General features: G+C 42.3%; 1 protein-coding gene across 1 annotated transcript in view; it reads left to right on the plus strand.

The window, feature by feature from the left end:
* The window catches only part of LOC109298129 (chondroitin sulfate proteoglycan 4-like), a 49,462-nt gene extending 33,573 nt beyond the window's left edge, over positions 1–15,889 (plus strand). Inside the window, exons 7-10 of the mRNA XM_019518263.1 lie at positions 2,335–2,466; positions 7,974–8,146; positions 12,969–13,152; positions 13,737–15,889. Of these exons, the coding sequence (XP_019373808.1) occupies positions 2,335–2,466; positions 7,974–8,146; positions 12,969–13,152; positions 13,737–15,790 (2,543 nt within the window). The 3' untranslated portion in view covers positions 15,791–15,889. The remainder of the gene's footprint in view (positions 1–2,334; positions 2,467–7,973; positions 8,147–12,968; positions 13,153–13,736) is intronic.
* Positions 15,890–17,281: the final 1,392 nt, after the last annotated feature.

A 17,281-nucleotide genomic window follows, 5' to 3' on the forward strand; every position in this document is an offset into this window, starting at 1 on the left:
ACTGTGGACCTGTCAATACATTTAATTCATGAAAGTGTAGCTGGCCAGAAACTAGCAGGTGTTGCCTTCCATGTTGTACTCCCAATAATTGAGCAGTTAGGGCATTTGCCTAGGAAATAACAAGAGATCTGGGGCTCCTATACACATGCAGGGAGGCTGCCCCAATGTGCTGTAATTACAGCCCATTGGAGCAGACTTGGCTAGCAATTACTGCGTTCCAGCAGACTCCAGCTTCAACTGTATCAGCATCCCTGTGCTGGAAAAAAGGCAGCGGCTCATTCAATGAGCTTTAGTTAAAACACCCCCACCACCATTTTTCATCATGGAGATGCTGATACATGTGATTCTCCAGGTACTTTAATTAGCACAGTTCTAAGAGCGCACTAATTAAAGCACCCATCTTCCATCTCCTGGAGCATGTTTATAAATGCCTCTGGTTTCTATACCCTTTTACCTAGAGGGTATTTGAATCTGCATCTCTCTCACTTCCCAGCACAGCATTCTAAACAGCTGCATTGCATAGTGCTCTCTCCAGCCCTCTTTTTAAAGTTAAGCCCCTGCCTTTCTCATTTTAATAATCATTGGATAAAATGGATGTAGACCAGTACAGTAAGGAAGTTTCTGCCTTGTTGGAAGCAAGAATTCAGGCCAGAACTTGAGGCATGCTCCCTTCTAGAGACATTGCACTGAGTTGCACATCATCTTGTGTGTTCTCTTCCTCCTTACCCTATTATCTTGCTTTTTTTGGCTGTCCAGAGGGCTAGCTTCAAGTGGAGATAGGGTTTAGATAAACCACAGCATGTGGTGTGATGGTTAGAGCACTGTGCTGAGATGTTGGAGACATGTAGGTTCAGACCTTCTGTGGGTAAGGGCATTCAACACAATGTGCCCATGAGTTTGGCCAACTACATATTTCTCACTTACAAACTTAAGGAGCACAAAGGCAACTGTATATGAGCAGAGGTGACCCAAGCAGGGTGCAGGATCCAGGGCAAATCAGCCCATGCGGGGCCCCATCCCCACTCCGATCCCGGGCCCAAAGAAGCTGCCACTGCCATAGGCTGCGGCAGCAGTGGCAGGGGTAATGAGTGGCTGGACACGGAGCTGCTGCTCCACACTGCTGCTGCTCTGCCCCACTCCATGGGGGCCCCTCAAAGCATGGGGCCCAGGGCAGTTGCCCCAATTTGCCCTTCCCTAGGGACAGCCCTGCCTATGAGCCTGGCCAGCGTGTAGCTAGGTGTGCGTGCTCAGCCTATGTACAAATACTTACATGTCCACACTGCAGGAGGAGTAGAATCACAACTTGCCTATAAAAGTCAAAAATGCCACTCATGTAGTCAAAACCTGCCTTTTAAGCTGAACAGGCAGGGCTTTCTCTACTGGGCATTGGCATAACTGTATTAAAGTCAACCCTGGGTTGGGGCCAGAGCTGGAGCCTCAGACAGAGCTGCAGCTGCTTCCTGCTGCCTCTGCATACCCTGCCACTCCTCCCCTGCGGCCCCCAGTCTCTCTCCCTCCCTCCCATACCACTTCTCTCCCTCTCTCTGCTAAAGTCCTCCTTAGGTTTGCTGTACACTGGCAGGCTCTGTCCCTGCTGAAGCGTGGGGCACAAAGCGTGGTTCCAGCCCTGTAGCAGCAGTGTCAGCTCTGCATCGCTGCTACAGGGTCCACGTTGCAAGAACCATCTTCCATGCCCGAGACTGCAGGAGGAATGGAGGTTGCCAGACCAAAAGTAGAGGGGGAAGGAGGGGCAGGCAGAGGGGAAGATTGGAAGAAGGGAGTGGGGACCTGAGCCTGCAGGGGGCAGAAGTGGCACGGAAGGGAGAAGTGGAAACAGAGGAAGGGGAATCGGGGCATCCTGAGGCTGCAGGGTGGGTAGGCACAATGGGGGTGGGTAACGGGGGAACAGGTAGCAGGGGGCAAGCTGCCTGCCTCTTTCACTGCTTGCTTCACTGCCTCCACAATGCCTGCCTCCTGCCCTACCTTGTGTCCGCTTACTGTCTGTCCTTCACCGCCTGCCCCATTACTGCTGCCTCATCACCTCCCTCCCTGCAGTAGTGGGGGAGGGGAGATGGTTTAAGATGATCCTCCAATGATTAGGTTCCACACATGGAAAATTAATAGTTTATAATTTTTTGTGGGTAGAATCTAATTATTGGTGGGGGGTTGTCTTACATTCAGGGTCATCTTCTATTTGAGTAAATATGATACTTCAGAATAAACAGGTACAGAAATTGGCCCAAGAGATGTTCCAACCATGATGCTGAATTAATGATTGGTATTTTAAGGTAATAATAACATTTACAAGAGAGTGTTTATGTTTGTTTTCTTTAGGACCAATGTCCGGAGGCTTCAACTTCCAGGTGACAGATGGTTTGAACTTTGCACCTCGACAGATTTTTAGCGTCACAGCTCAGACTCTACTTATCAGCCTAGAAATAAACAAAGGACTTAGCATCTTTCCAGGTAGGGCCTCACTAGATTATTTGAATTTAATTTATTTGCAATATGTAGCGGAAATAATATATACAAATTAATATCTAAATGACTATATAATAGGCCCCTGCAGGCATCTACTATATGCACACTTGTAACTTTAAAATGACAATTTAATTACCTTTTCAGTGTTGTTGATTTTTATGATCTTTAAATTTACTGGTAAACATGGACCTGATGTGACAGAAATGGGTACTGAAATACATGCCAATGTGACCGCTAATACATTTACATTTAACCAGTGGATCGTCTTAAACTGAATTAATTAAAAAAATTGTTAGCAAATTCATGGAAGCTAAGAAGGAAAGTGGCTATTACAATCCAGAACCTGTTTCAGTGGTTGATAATTTTGCCCAAGAGTAACTATGTGATTATCCTCAGGGTTTTGACTAGCAAGTTTGACAACAACCTGATGCTGGCTAAATTTGCTATTGCTTGAGAAAGTTATGAAGAGCAGCGCTGATTTATCATTGCTTTTCTAATGATTCAGAAAGATGGGGCTGCTTTGACTCACATTTGGAAGTCTGTATTTGTAACCATAAGGGCTAGCACATTAATTATGTCGATAAAAGCTTGCCTCTGCAGGAGCTGAAATATTAGGAGTCATGCTTATCAGAGATGTTTCCTACTCATGTCTGTGTAGGTTCTTGCCTATTTACTAGTCCTACCTGAGAGTGGCTTAGAATGATTTAATAGTGTAACTAGTACCTGGAGTCAGGAGGTATATATCTGCAATGGATGAGGGCTTAACTTATGCAACTCTGGCTTACATCTTGTTCATAGAACCTTAAGAACTAGGGGTGTGTAGATGAAACGGGGACCCTAAATTGAAGTAATGGGTTTTAAACACACTGCTTCAATTTAGGGCTGATTAAACCCCCATGTTGTGCACACATCCTACTGACTTACCTGCGTCTCTGGCAGAGAGGGGAGGGTGAGCTGCCAGTGGGCGGAGCGGTCCCTGGGCTGGGGAGACGGGGGTTGATACGGCGGCTGGAATTAATGAGCAATGCACCGCTGAAGCATGCAAACGCCAACACCATTAAAGTGGTGCAGAAGCATTTAGCCCACTTTAAAGTGTCGTGCACACATGCCTCTCATTTCGTCTACACATGGCCAAAATTACCATGGTTACCTGAATCCAAGATAACTCTGAATTTAAGACAGTGCCCCAAAATTAGATTCTACACATGGAAAATTATACATTTGTTATAATTTTCCATGTATGACATCTAATTATTGGATGGAAAGCAGCAGCAAAGGGGGCAACCTGTAGGGAGGCAAGTGGTGGGGAGAGGGGTAGGTAGCTTGACCCTGGCAGCTTATCCCCCACTCGTGCCTCACTTTGGTCCCCTTTGTCTTCCCTCCTGGTGTCTGCCTTCCACTGTGCCTGCCCCCTCGCCATTTGTGCCCCCACACTACCTGACACCCTGCTGCCTCTCCTGCCCTTCCCCAGTGCTGCAGGCAGCTTCTGTGCTGGTCCTGTTCTGCTCCCTGGCTCTGCGCTGATTCCCTTGGCACTCTCCAGCTTCACACTGGGTCTCGTGCTGCTCCCTGGCTCCATGCTGAGGACTCGGCAGGAATCGCATAGTGTTAGGGAGTGGCGAGGGAATCAGCACAGAATCGGGGAGTAGCACAGGAGCCAGTGCTTACTTCAGGGACTGTTACTCAATCTAAGACAAGGTTTCATTTTCCCCATGTTGACTGGGGCAAAAGGACTTTATCTTGGAATTGAGTACATGTGGTAGCTTTGTAAGAACACTCTTCTGTGACACCTGTCACACAAGTGGTGTATTTCCTGAATTACTTTTGACTTTCAGAGTCTGTGGCCCAGCAAGATGGAGGAATTCACCACTTGGAAAGGCTGCATTGTAGTATTCAACTATGCCTTGTCTATTAATTCAGAGGGAAATATTTTAGATTCATCTTCCCTGATGAACACAAGCCACTTAAACAAAGGACGTGTAAAATTAGGCTATTGCAGCATTGTCTTGTAATTTGCTCAGAATAATTGGGATTCGAGTAAATCCACCTACAAATATTATTAGCCAGCCTGTTGTTTTTGGTGTGTACAATTACTGCAGGCACAGGGATTATAGGAATTTCTGTATTAAGCCAAAGATAACTATAAGAAAAATTCTCCAGCAACATTTTTAAAAGAAGAGTCACTAGACTTTCTGACAACTCTTCAGCGCACAAAAGATGATACTTCTTTCCCCATCTAAAGCTGTGTTCAACTAGGGCTACAAACTTGCTGAACTATTTTTAAATACCTATTGACAAAAAGGGTTTTGGGGTTTTTTTTACCCTTCGGTTGATCTGAATTTTTTAGAGTCCCACCTCCTCCCCTTTCCTCTTTTTTGAAACTTAATTCACAAAAAAGAAAAAGAAAAAGTGCTCCTAAATGTTGTCTACAGTGTATACATGAATCTGGTTTTATTTGTTTTTGCCAGACATCTGTCCTTTAGCTATTTTGTTACGGCCATGTCCACAGCATAAGCACTAGCTTCTCACTGACAAATATTTAATAGCCACTTTTTGACTATATTTTATGACATTGCAGGAAGGCTTAGTTGCAGTAATCTCTGATGCTTTTCTTCAGAAGGGCATAAGCAGCTCTCCCCAGTTTTCTGACCTAAGGATTTGCATTACTTTCCATATGTCCAGCCACCCTAGTTCACATAGAATATACCAGATTCACTGGTGCAGTGTAGGAATTTCTTTTCAAGTCTCAGTGCAGTTTGTTTCATTCAGCATGCTCAGTGTGTTAGCTGATTGTCATGAAAACTTCATCTTGCATTTTTACATCTGACTGACCATAAGTGTCTATGGATTATGATGCCTTCTGCTGGTACCTCCTGTTGGCAAAGCCACAGGGAATCAGGTAGTGCCAGGAGGTGGCAAAGAAGGGTTGCCACAAAGGAAGAGATTTCAAGTGGTAAGATGTTTCTCAACCTTTTTAGACTCAAGGAACCCTTTAATAGACTTGAGGGACTTGGAAGATGACAGCTCTTTATTTTCACTCATTTTTTTGATGACAGAAAAGTAATAGAGCAGTTCATCTGTTGCAAAAAACTCAGAACACAACAGGGAAGAATGTTTTTAACTATGTGCATTCCTATTTGAAATCTCTGTTTTTATCTTGTGAATCTTGATTGCACACCTAACAGCACTCCACAGCACCCTTGAAAGGATCTGAAGACACCCCAGAGTACCGTGGCACCCTGGTTGAGAATTACTGGTTTGCATGATATAACTTGAGTCCAAAACAGTTTCTGTAAGAGGAGATCACTACTTTTGATAAGAGTTATGCAGAAATAGAATTGCCTGAACTAGTTTGTGGTGAATGGAATAGTTCCCTGCTGTGTGTCTGTTCACAACTATACATCTCCACACTGTAACGGCTACACAAGAGCTAATTTGCATAAAAATAATACAGTACTACTATCGAGAAGTAATCACATTGTGTGAGCAAGTTGTTTTGGATGGCTGTTGCCCTGTACTCCACATCCAGGTGCCCACAGCAGACATAGCAACTTGATGCTTCCCTCACCATTTTATGAAACAGAAGAGAAAGGAAAGAAAAAGGCAAAAAGAAGTGAGGAGATGAAGAGGAAGGAAATGCTTTAAGATGCATGTGAAGTATAAAACCTCTGTTGACTGTCAAAGGGACAGGGTGATAGGAGGGTGGGAAGCAGAGGGAACTGGAAGTTTTAATTTCAGTATAGCAACAACTCCTCAAAGGAGCTGCTTCAAAGTGGATGCAGTTGGAACCAGGATACAGCTATTACCTTGTAAACAGGGAGAACCATTAAGTTAACATGAATGACAAATTCCCATTCCTTATACTTACCATAACTTTCCTTTAAAAATGGTGTACAGAAATATGTTGTTCTAAATTACCCATCTGCAAAGATTGTTTTAGTGGAGACTGGTTGATGATTCAGTCTCCAGTGATATATATTACTTGTGTCCAAAAGTATATATTTATACACATAAATGCTTGTTGTTAAAGGAAGAAGCTAAAGTTAGAAGTTGTGGGGAGAAGCAGGAAATTTATAAGATTATTCTTTATCATAATCCAGGTCTTCCAACTTCTGAGCAGGCAGATATCATACACTGTGCAGGGCCTATCAGCCTCCTCCCAGGGCCTATGCCACTCCATCCTGCAGGGCAGAGGCAGGAAGTGGTAGCTGGAGGAGGGAGCAGGAGCCTGAAGAGCCTGATCACAGCAGCAGCAGGAGCAATGCAGGCAGTGGTGCCTGGGTGGGATCCTGCAGACTGCTAGCTAGGCTGCCAGTTGGACAGTCCTTTTGTGATCTTTGAGAAACCATTGGCCTACAAGTGCAAAAATACAATTGCTTTTCAGTGAGACAAAGTGTTATTGTTCTAAAGTTTCCTACGTATGATTTGTGAAAAGAGGTTATATCAAAAGGAAGATGCTCAGAGAGATTTTTAATGAACAGATGAGCTCTTTATATTATAGCTGTAAATTATTTTAACTTAGAATAAAGCTAACAGCATGCAGTAATACCCATTGGACAAGCTGCTTGTGTGGCATTTGGAGATGTATACTTTTTCCTGTTAGATTTTTCTCTGTCAGGAAATGGTTGGTGTTGTTCTGTGTCACAACGCTTCTATAAATTGCCTAAGTTTGGTCAAGTTCCAGAATGCCAGTTAGTAACCTAGACTGTGACAGTCCCTGGTTGTTACACAGCGATGTACTGCGAAAGAAGTTTGGTCCTCTCCAGATCAGAATCATGCATTCAGCATTATTAAAATACATGCAATTTCAAAGCATTGTGTCACTTGTACAGCACCCTCACTCATATAAAAACAATCAGTGATTTGTGTTTTAATCATATTTGAAGGATGACATTGATGCTCTATTGGTGACAGAAGCAACGTGTAGCTTATTGCTATAAAATGATACCAGTTCATGTGTGCCATCTGGATTGCAAAGACTGACATAATGAACCTTCCTTAAACAGAACCTGACCATTTTCTTGAATTGCCTGGGAGAATGGAGATTATAAAATGTTCTTTCTTTTCTTACCTCAGCCAGATTTTTAAGCTCTCTCTCTCTTTTGAGTTGAAAGCCTCAGGACCTATTGTCGAATATGCCTCATCCCTTAATTTTTAATTTTGAGGCAATCTTTGTAGAAAGTGGTAGACAGTGTATGTTCTGCTGCTGCTTGTAATTTCCATTTTTCATTTTTATAAACTAAATAAAGCTAGTTAATATCAGTGTGTTTGCCTAGTGCTGTGCTTTGCACTGACTGTAAAACGCCCATAATTCTATGCGAACTGGGAGATAAAAATTAGAGACATAAAAAAAAATTAATTTTATGAAGTGCTTTGCAAATGCCAAGTAATATAATTTGATGACAGGCTGAGTGGTAGATATAAAAGTTCTGTTATGGTTAAAAAAAAAAATACATTGTTGTAAACCTGGATTATTTTTAATTATTACTTAGGGTCTAAGAAACCTATTTCAGCTCATGATCTGAAAGCTGTAACCAATGATGTGGCTAACACAGGAAACAGAACGATAACTTTTACAGTTTTACATTCCCCAAAACTTGGAAGACTGATCAGAACAGATTCCAGCAACACCACCCAGGATATTTTCAGTTTTACCCAATCCATGGTAAGCATTTCTGTTATAAAAATTACAGGGAAAGACTGCAAGTATAAAATTCATCCCACTTTTTCATTCTGTGCCAAGTTCTTTCACTCACATTTTCATGCCAGACATGTGTGACTCGTCACTGTTATTGCGCAGTTACAGTGTGTTATTTAATGTTTGGCATCTTGCAGTGACCCACAATGAGAAACCTTTGTTTTCCCTCCTGGAGATTTGCAGTCTCAACAATTTATATTCTAATGTTTTGACTGCAGTGGTATTTTTTTTTTTTAACTAACAGTGGATGGTCCAGTTTTGTTACACTAACAGTTGGATGATCTCGTTTCACTTCCTCGTGAGATGTTAGAAGGTTTTAGGGGGGAAGAAGTCATCTCTGGCAATGCACAACACCAATTGTCAGGCTTAGATTGTGCACAGCTCCTATTGGCTGCTTCATCCATGGTTTTTGTGGGTTTTACACAACTAATTGTATTCAAAAAACAATTCAGGAGCTTAATATGTTGAGTTTACAGAAGCAAAAGCAGGGCTAAAACATGAGACACTTTTCCTCTGGTGTCTAACATCTGTTAGCAATGGGAATCTGGTCTGCTATGTTTTTGTAAATTAGATGCATGTACACACAATTGTGCATATGTAGCTGTGTACCTGCCCAGCCAGTCTGTAGTCTACAGTGTATGCTCAGTGTGTGCACACATGCTTACACATCTACACTGCAGGGGAAAAAGAATCGCTATCTCCTGGTAAGTGCCAAAAATGCCACTTAATGTGGCTAGAATATTGCCACAATGGGAAATAAAATTCTGCCCTGGGAGCTCAGGATTATACAAATGGTCAATAGGATTTTAAGTAAAAAAAAAAAATAAAAAGAGAAGAAAAAATGTTGAAGTCCATGAAGAGGAAGAAATTGTTTCTGTTTAATAAAAGTCTCATGAATCAAGTTTAAGTCTGAAAGCATACTGGTTCCATTCAGTTCTGGTGACTTCCGCTGGCACCTCAGTGTGTCCAGAAGTAAAACTCATTTATCTGGTCTACAAAATAAGTCAGTCCTTCTGCTGGAGTGGTTATCTCTTCCTGATGTCTGTGGTTTTGCTACCCCATTGTTAAATAAAGCTGTAATCGCCATCCACTTTCCACAGGACTCGTTCGAGGCCAGCCATTTTACAGTCAGGATAAGAAAGCTAATTTGTACATCAGACTTTTCCAAGCCTGTTAAACAGATTAGTTTCGAATGCGGGGTTGTTTTGCTCCATAACCACCGCTTGCTATGATATCTCCAAGGTATTTCTGTCTTGCAAGAAGCTATTACCTTCCTCTCCAGGCAGCAAATCTGAATGTCTATTTAATTAAACCAAATAGAACTTATTTAATTATCTTCTAATTTGATCATCTGAGTTAAGTGTTGCATAAATGGAGCAAGCAAATCCACACCAGTAGCAGCCTTTCAGTAACCCAGATGCAACATACGGATGTAATAAAAATCCCTAAATAGATTAAAAATAAATATGAAAAATCATAGATTTTATGGGCTGATGATAATCCCTACTCTTATTTGGTAAATATATGTGATCCAATTGAAAGCTTAGACTTGCCCTTAGGAGCTTTATGCTGTTCTAACATCTACATAGACATGTGGCTGTTTTCCACTCGGCTACACATCAGCCCCAGAGGGCAGCATTTATAGACAGCCTCCAGAGCAGTACAGGGAAAATTGTAAGCTGCTCTTTTTGGGGATGGGCAGCATAGAAATCAAAGAAAGAACCATGCAGAAAGAAGCTTTCTTTACCTAAATCTGAACTTTTAGGGCAAATCAAGTTATAGTGCTTTGGAAGTTATTTTGAAAATTGGTCTGAAGAACCAGTTTCCCCATTAACTTAAGGGAAGTTTGCTGTTGATTTTAGTAGGAGTGGGATGAGCTTCCATCACTTGGGGCTGAGATGATGTACTGCTATGTGCTTTACTCAAAATAACTAGAATTGATCAGTTCATTTAAAAGTATTGCACAAAAACCTTATGACAGTGAATTCTGTGGGATTTCTGCAAGGTCATTGGTGGCTAATAAGCTTGAGGAGGCTTAATTGTCCTTATCACCTAGTAGTGCTAATTAGTCTACGTAAGGTGCCACACAGACATGCCTACACTGCTTCTTGGTGCCCTCCCCAAAGCTGTACACTGCATTTCAGGGCATTGCTGCTGGGCGTGATAAGTTCATCAGGCAAAGTAGTAGATTGTGGATTAAACACAGAGCCAATACCCTCTCAAGCAGTTACAAACTAAGGCCCCTAGTGAAATAGTGGTGAGATTGAGATTGCAGGAATTTTATGCCCTATCCCAAACATTGCACCTCTTGTCATACCAGACATGCATGGTATGAGCTGCAGTGTTTGGGGCATAAAATTCCTCCAGTCCCAGTTGCACCACTGCTGCCCCCAGCCCACTCCTGCAGATGGACTCAAGATCCTACAGATCAGGCTACACAGCTTTATCCTAGACCCAGGGCTTCCCTTAGCTCCCTGTAGTTTCCAGACCCAGGGCTGTTGGGGCTGGATCCAACAATCAGCTGATTGTCAGACCTGACATAACAGCCCCATGTCTCAAACTGGACTGAGGACTTTCAGGGTCAGGTCCTGGGTTCTGACAGCTCAAGGTAGGCTTAGGACCCATAGCAGTTAAGAATGGGTCTGACAATCAGCTGACTGTTGCACCCAGCCTTGGCAGCCTGGGGTTCGTTCAAGACCCTAACAGTTCCAGCTCCAGTTAAAGACCTAGGGCAGTCAGGGTTGGGTCTGACAGTCAGCTGATGGTTGACCTAGCCCTAGGAGAGCCCAGCTGCATGCATGGTTTTTAGACATCCCGGGGCACTGGGACCCTCTTCCCCCATCCTGGAACCCCCATGTTCCAAGATATCTAAAAAGCATAGTTCAGCCCAGCTCCCCGCAACCTGGCATTTATAAGGGCCTCAGCCTGCAGCCTTTGTGGCAAGGCAGAAAAGGCTGCTGGGCTCCAGAGTTACCGGGTTCCCAGTAGCCAGAGCTCCTTGCCACCTTCTTCCTCCACCAGGAGACCTTGTAACTGGGTCTCTCAATAGCCAATTTTCAGCATGGGGACTAGGGCTGTACTAGTTCCAATGCTGACCCATATCCACCGGTGATGCTGACAATCAGCTGTTTGTGTTAGCATTAGCATGTTAGTGCTACACATTCAAATTATGGCACCATACAAATAAGCCACAAAGATGTTTCACTTTTTTTGTGGAATAACTTTGTCTGATTTGCTGCTTTATGGTGACATAAATCAGCTAAACATGTAGCACCATTACTATTTATGGTGCAATTAATTAATCGTGCCATAACAATAATGATTGTCAGAGGCCGAATGCACATCAGGTCAGATGAGTGCAGTACTTGAATGGGATATCTGCATGGATTTGGTAAGCAGAACTGTCTTCTCTAAGTCAGTGAAAAAATAACCCAGCCAAGGATAAATCCAATAGATGAGAACTTTAAAAAAATCTTATTTTTTTTCTGGCCATTAGAGATTGCATAGCATTTTCACAAGATTCTGGATTCCAGCCCTGAGGTTTTGACCAGATTCCAGGAGTTGCTTTCTTTAGGCCAGCAACTCACATGACCGTGATAAGCCAGAGACTCACATGACCATGTATTTTTCATTTCTTGCCCTACACTGCTGCACACTCTTGCTGCGTGCTGTTGACTAGATGCTACATTCTCCGAGATTGAGGCACTTCAACAGCAGGAAAACTGATTATTTGTGTGTGTGTGTGTGCGTATGTTATGTATATGTATGTATGTTTGTGTATCTCCTAGGAATACTGGAGAAACATTCATGGTAAGCTTAAACAAGTTAGTTAATAGAGTCAAGTCACAGCAGCAGCATGGAACCAAAACAGGCTAATTTACCCTATGTGTTAGCTTCCATCTGTTCTCCAGCTGCTTCTCAGCAAGACAAATTAACTCAGGCTGAGCTCCATACTGCCGTGACTAGACTGCTTGCACTACGTGAGCTAGTTTGTCTGCACACGTGCACAGAATGTTTCTTTGAAGATGTATGGCAAAATTCTTGCTTGAGCTTTGACTCCTTTCTGACCCTCAAGGCGGCAGTAGCATGGTATAACTGTAGCCTGTAGGGGAGAGCCTTGTTCTCTACTGGCTAATGGGTGGCACCCCCAAATGAATATACAGGTTTCTCACTAAACACTCCACTCAGCTTCTCTAATGCCCATGGTTGGTGAAGGAGAATCTCTAATAAGAGCATGACTTAACTGTCAATGCTTCAGCTTCTTCAGGGTTCAGCAGTGCCCCCTTGTATCCTCTTAGCACAAGAAGCCAAAGATTTTCCCAAGCTTGGGCTCCATGACACAATTTTAATATATTGTACATTAAGCTTTCATTCTCCAGAAGGGGGAACCTGCACAGCTGGTAACCTGAGAGAGGGAAACCTTATTTGCTTCTGCTTCTCTGCAGATACCATCCTTCAGGATTTCTACTCATTCCCCACTTCCCCTCTGGTTGCCATATTTGAGTTATCTTATGTGGTCACCTTTGTATTATCAGGGTCTGGCTCATGTTGCATATGACTTCTGTCACCCTCAATGAGAAGCAGACTTAAGAGTTAGGGGAGTTCCTGACAGCCTGGTATTAAGGAACTAGAAGTCTACACATAATCAGAAAAGGAGAATTACAAGCAGCTGTGGCATCTGTCATACAGTAGAGATGGGGACACAGTGCTCTTTCAGACTGTTGTGCTTGTAATTTGTATCCCATTGTACCTGTGCCTTCAAAGAGCCTGACTTCCTCTGTTTTGTCAGGTGGATGAAGGTCTGGTCATTTATGAGCATACGCAGATTGAGGCAGTGGGCTGGAATGGAGAAGATTCTTTTACTTTTACAGTTTCTTCCCCACCCGCAACTCTAGATCTCCAGGTGTTTCACATTGCCATTTCATATGATATTAATAGACATGATCACAATAGTCATCTGCTTGCAAATACAGGTAAGGTTACTGTGGCTGTTTATGATTTCCTGTGGGTCTAACAAGCAAAATAGAAAAACCGAGTTTTCCTAATTATTTACAATTCCCAATTATTTAATTAAAAATGTATAGGGACACTGCCCTCAAGTCTAGGTAAAGCTCAAAATATAATTTTCATACAATTTTTAAAAATTATTATTATTTATTTTGTATGCCTTTGCTACTGGGTGAGAAGACAAGCTTGGAAAACTAATGTTTCTTAAACCTTTTAAAATGTAAAAAATCTTAAAATATCTTAAAAACTCTTAATGTGGGGGTGGGGATCATCTTTTGCTGTAATTGTGTGGAAGTAATACAAGGGAAAATACATAGTGCATCTATAGCTATATCCTATCAGTACATCTTTAATTCAACTCCCATACATTAGCATAGGAATTTAGCCATCATTTTTAAAGCACTCTATTGTAAAATTCTAATACTATATTTCTAGCTGTATCAGATGATAATGTGGGATATTTAGAAGGTAGGACTCTCTATCACTGTTTCCTGAGCACCAACCTTATTTTATGCTGCTGCATATCCATTTCTGTTCTCCTTTCCACAAGGTGCTGTTGTCCAGGAAGGAGGAAAAGTCCTAATCAACAAAATGAACTTGGATGCTTCAAATCTGTTGGTTAAGTTACCTGAGATAGAACGTTCCATGTATGAAGTCTGGTATCAAGTCATATCTTTACCACAGCATGGCATTATTGTTGTTGGCGAAAGAAATATTACCAAAGAAAAACCTAACTTCTCCCAATACATACTTAACAAATTTGGAATCACATATGTACATGATAATTCTGAGTCATTCACTGACCATTTCACTTTTGCTGTTTGGTTAAACCTGAAGAGCAAGACTGCAACAAAGCCTGATGCTGACATTTTGGAAGAGATGTTTAATATCACTGTGGTTCCAGTGAATGACCAGCCTCCGGAGCTGAAGACAAAAAGGCTGCATTTGAAATTCTTGCAAGGAGATGCATTTGTGCTAGGGCCAGAAAATCTGAAAGTTGAAGACTTAGACAACACTCCAGGAGAAATCAAATACACCATCATTAGCAATCCCAGTAATGGCTTTTTAGCAATGACAAATGATCTCACTGTACCTGTACAGGATTTCACACAAGCTCATATTGATAGTGGCAGAGTTTGGTTTGTACATGATGGAAGTTCATCATCTGGGGTCTTTTACTTCAGTGTGACTGATGGCAAACATCGTCCATTATACAAACTTTTCAATCTTGAAGTCACACCAGTTTCCCTCGTCATAGTCAACCTTACAGATGTAGTACTTCCGCAGGGCCAGACCTCAGTCGCTATTACGTATGTACAGCTATCAGCTACAACAAATGGGAAAAACACCAACATTAGTTATGAAGTAACAGAGCCTCTCAACTATGGACATCTGATGATTGGAAGTAAGCAGGTTACTAAGTTTGAACAGGCAGACCTGCACACAGGGAGACTGTCTTATCACATGACAAATCTCAGTGCATCCCAGGATAGGTTGGAGTTCATGCTGTTCACTTCAGAAAGCAATCTAACAGGACAGGTTCTGAAAATCACGTGCAGGCCTTTGGTGCAGGTTGCATCTGACCTAAAAATTCCAAATAGGGTAGCTTATAAATTAGGGATCAGTGATCTGGATGCTACTGAATTAGCTAACAGGACAGATAGCAACCCCAAATTTGAAGTGGTAGAGCCCCCAGCTCATGGCAGAATTGTAAGAAGACAGTCAATAAATGGTGCTAAATTTGAAGAAATTAGTATGTTCACACAGGATGATATTGACAGAGGTCTAGTGCTGCTTGATATAGATGCAAATATGACGAGCACTGATGTTTTAAATGACTCGTTCGTATTTATTCTCCAGGCAGATAATGTGCAGCCAGCTGTAGGCTGTTTACAGTATTCCATTGTGCCATATGATCCTTTACTTGTGCAGGGTTTTACTACTGAGGTGCGTTTCTCAACCACAGTAAATACTTTACAGAGTCATACCACCTTGAAGAGTGAACCACCAGCTTCGTCACAGAATGAGGGACATATGGAAGGACCAAGACAGACTGTCCATACCAGGTGGCGACATCAAAATCGCTGGGGCAGTCAACGTGATGAGGATTCATGGCTTAACCTAGAAGCTGCAGTGAACAAATCCACATGGACTGAGACTATGATCAAAGCAAATGGCCAAAGTCCCAGAGTGCAGCTGAGTGAAAGCAGCAACCCTTTGTCTATCATTATCCCTCTTGTGTCAGTGTCTCTTTTACTCATCGTTTTTGTGATTTCTGTGTGTATTCTGTTACTGTGTCATAAGAAAGAAAAGGCAAAACCCCTCATCAAAAATCAAACTCTCATAGTCCCCAGTAGTCCAGGTCCTTGTCCAGAACGGAGCTTGACTGTGCCCACAGTCACAGTGACTCCTCTGCTTAATGGGGCTGAAAACCCCACAGCCTCCCCCTTCACAGCAGTCAGATGTGAACGGTTGCTTCCCACACCGGTTGTTCCAACTGATAAAAGATCTTTGCAAAACAAGTGGTTAAACCTTGATCCTGAGATGATACAGCACTGTCGAAAAACAAACCCAACTTTGAAACGCAGTCAGTATTGGGTATAGAGCATGGCTAGCTTTCTAGACAAGGCAAACAAGCTTCTTTAGGTGAATATGATGATATCTTTTATTAGAACAACTTAAATAGTTAGAAAAAAATTTTATAGCAAGCTTTTGGGTTTAAAAACCCTTCATCAGGCCAAGGAAGTCTCTGCTGTTGGTGTGTGCTCTTCCTGGATGGAATGAATAGTAAAGAAGCCAAAGGCTGGGCTGGTCTGCATGTAAGATAGGCAGTCGGTGAAGATGTAAATTGAGGAGTCACTGGGTGAGAGAGAGGCTGGGGTGGTGGTGGGAGAAGGGGGATGAATGTAGCAATTAAATAGTGGAGAGGTACCTGGGGAGTCAGATATCAGGCAGGTTATAATGTGTCATAAATCCAATGTCTATAGTCCATGATTTTTTGTATCCAGGAGGTTGATGAAGTGGAGTTCATAGGCTCATCTCTGGGAAGTTTTGTAAGTTTCCTTTGAGGATTAGAACTGAGAGATTGGAGAGGGAGTGGTTTTCTTGTGAAAAATGTGCCCCCACCGGTAATTTGGGTATTCTTGTCTTTGATATATTTCCAGTGTGCATTCATTCTGGTGCGCAGTTGTTGTTTGTTCTCTCCTATGTATTTTCCCTTGGGGAATTTGGTGCACTGGATGAGATGTATTACGTTTGTGGAGGTGCAGCTGCAAGATCCGGGAATGCCGATGGCTCTGTTGTGGGGTGTAGTAATTGTGGAGGGCAGTGGAGATGTGTTGGCAGGTTTTGCATTTCTTGTCATGGCATGGTCTGGATCCATTTGGTGTGTTCTGGGCCTGAGGAAGTTTGCTTCTGGTGATGAAGTTAGCGAGGTTTGGTGCTTGTTTGAAGGCTAGGATCCCCCCCCCCACCAGCATTCCTCCCACCCAGCCTGTCTCTCACCTTTCTCTCACCCACTGATTCCTCAATTTTACATCTTCACTGATTGCTTGTCTTGTATGCATACCAGCCCAGCCTCTGCCTTCTTTACTATTCATTCCATCCAGGAAGAGCACACACCAACTGCAGAGACTTCCTCAACCTGACAAAGGGCTTTTAAACCTGAAAGCTTGCTATAACATTTTTTTCCAACTATTTAAGTTGGTCTAATAAAAGATATCATATTCACCCAAAGAACCTTGTCTGCCTATGTCCTGAGACTAACATTACTACAACCTACACCCCTACTATACAATATTGACACTTGATCATTTGTTATTCTTTTTTATTTTGGGTCACATTTGGTACTCTTAGTGAAGTAAAGGTGTGATCTAAAATAAAATGAATGAAATGGTTTAATTCTTGTTGCTTTCAGTAATTTTGGGTCAAACCTTTAGTTGTTACATAAATTGTCCACTGATTTCAGTGCAATATTTGACCTTGTGTACTTTAACTCAGTATTTGCATTATATTATTTTGACCTTAGAAGGGATAAATTAGTGCATGCACTTATAGGCATGTGTGTATTTGTTTGTAACACACACACGTATACAT

This window comes from Gavialis gangeticus, unplaced genomic scaffold (assembly GCF_001723915.1).
Source record: "Gavialis gangeticus isolate Ggan-Ray unplaced genomic scaffold, GavGan_comp1, whole genome shotgun sequence".
Taxonomy (NCBI): domain Eukaryota; kingdom Metazoa; phylum Chordata; order Crocodylia; family Gavialidae; genus Gavialis; species Gavialis gangeticus.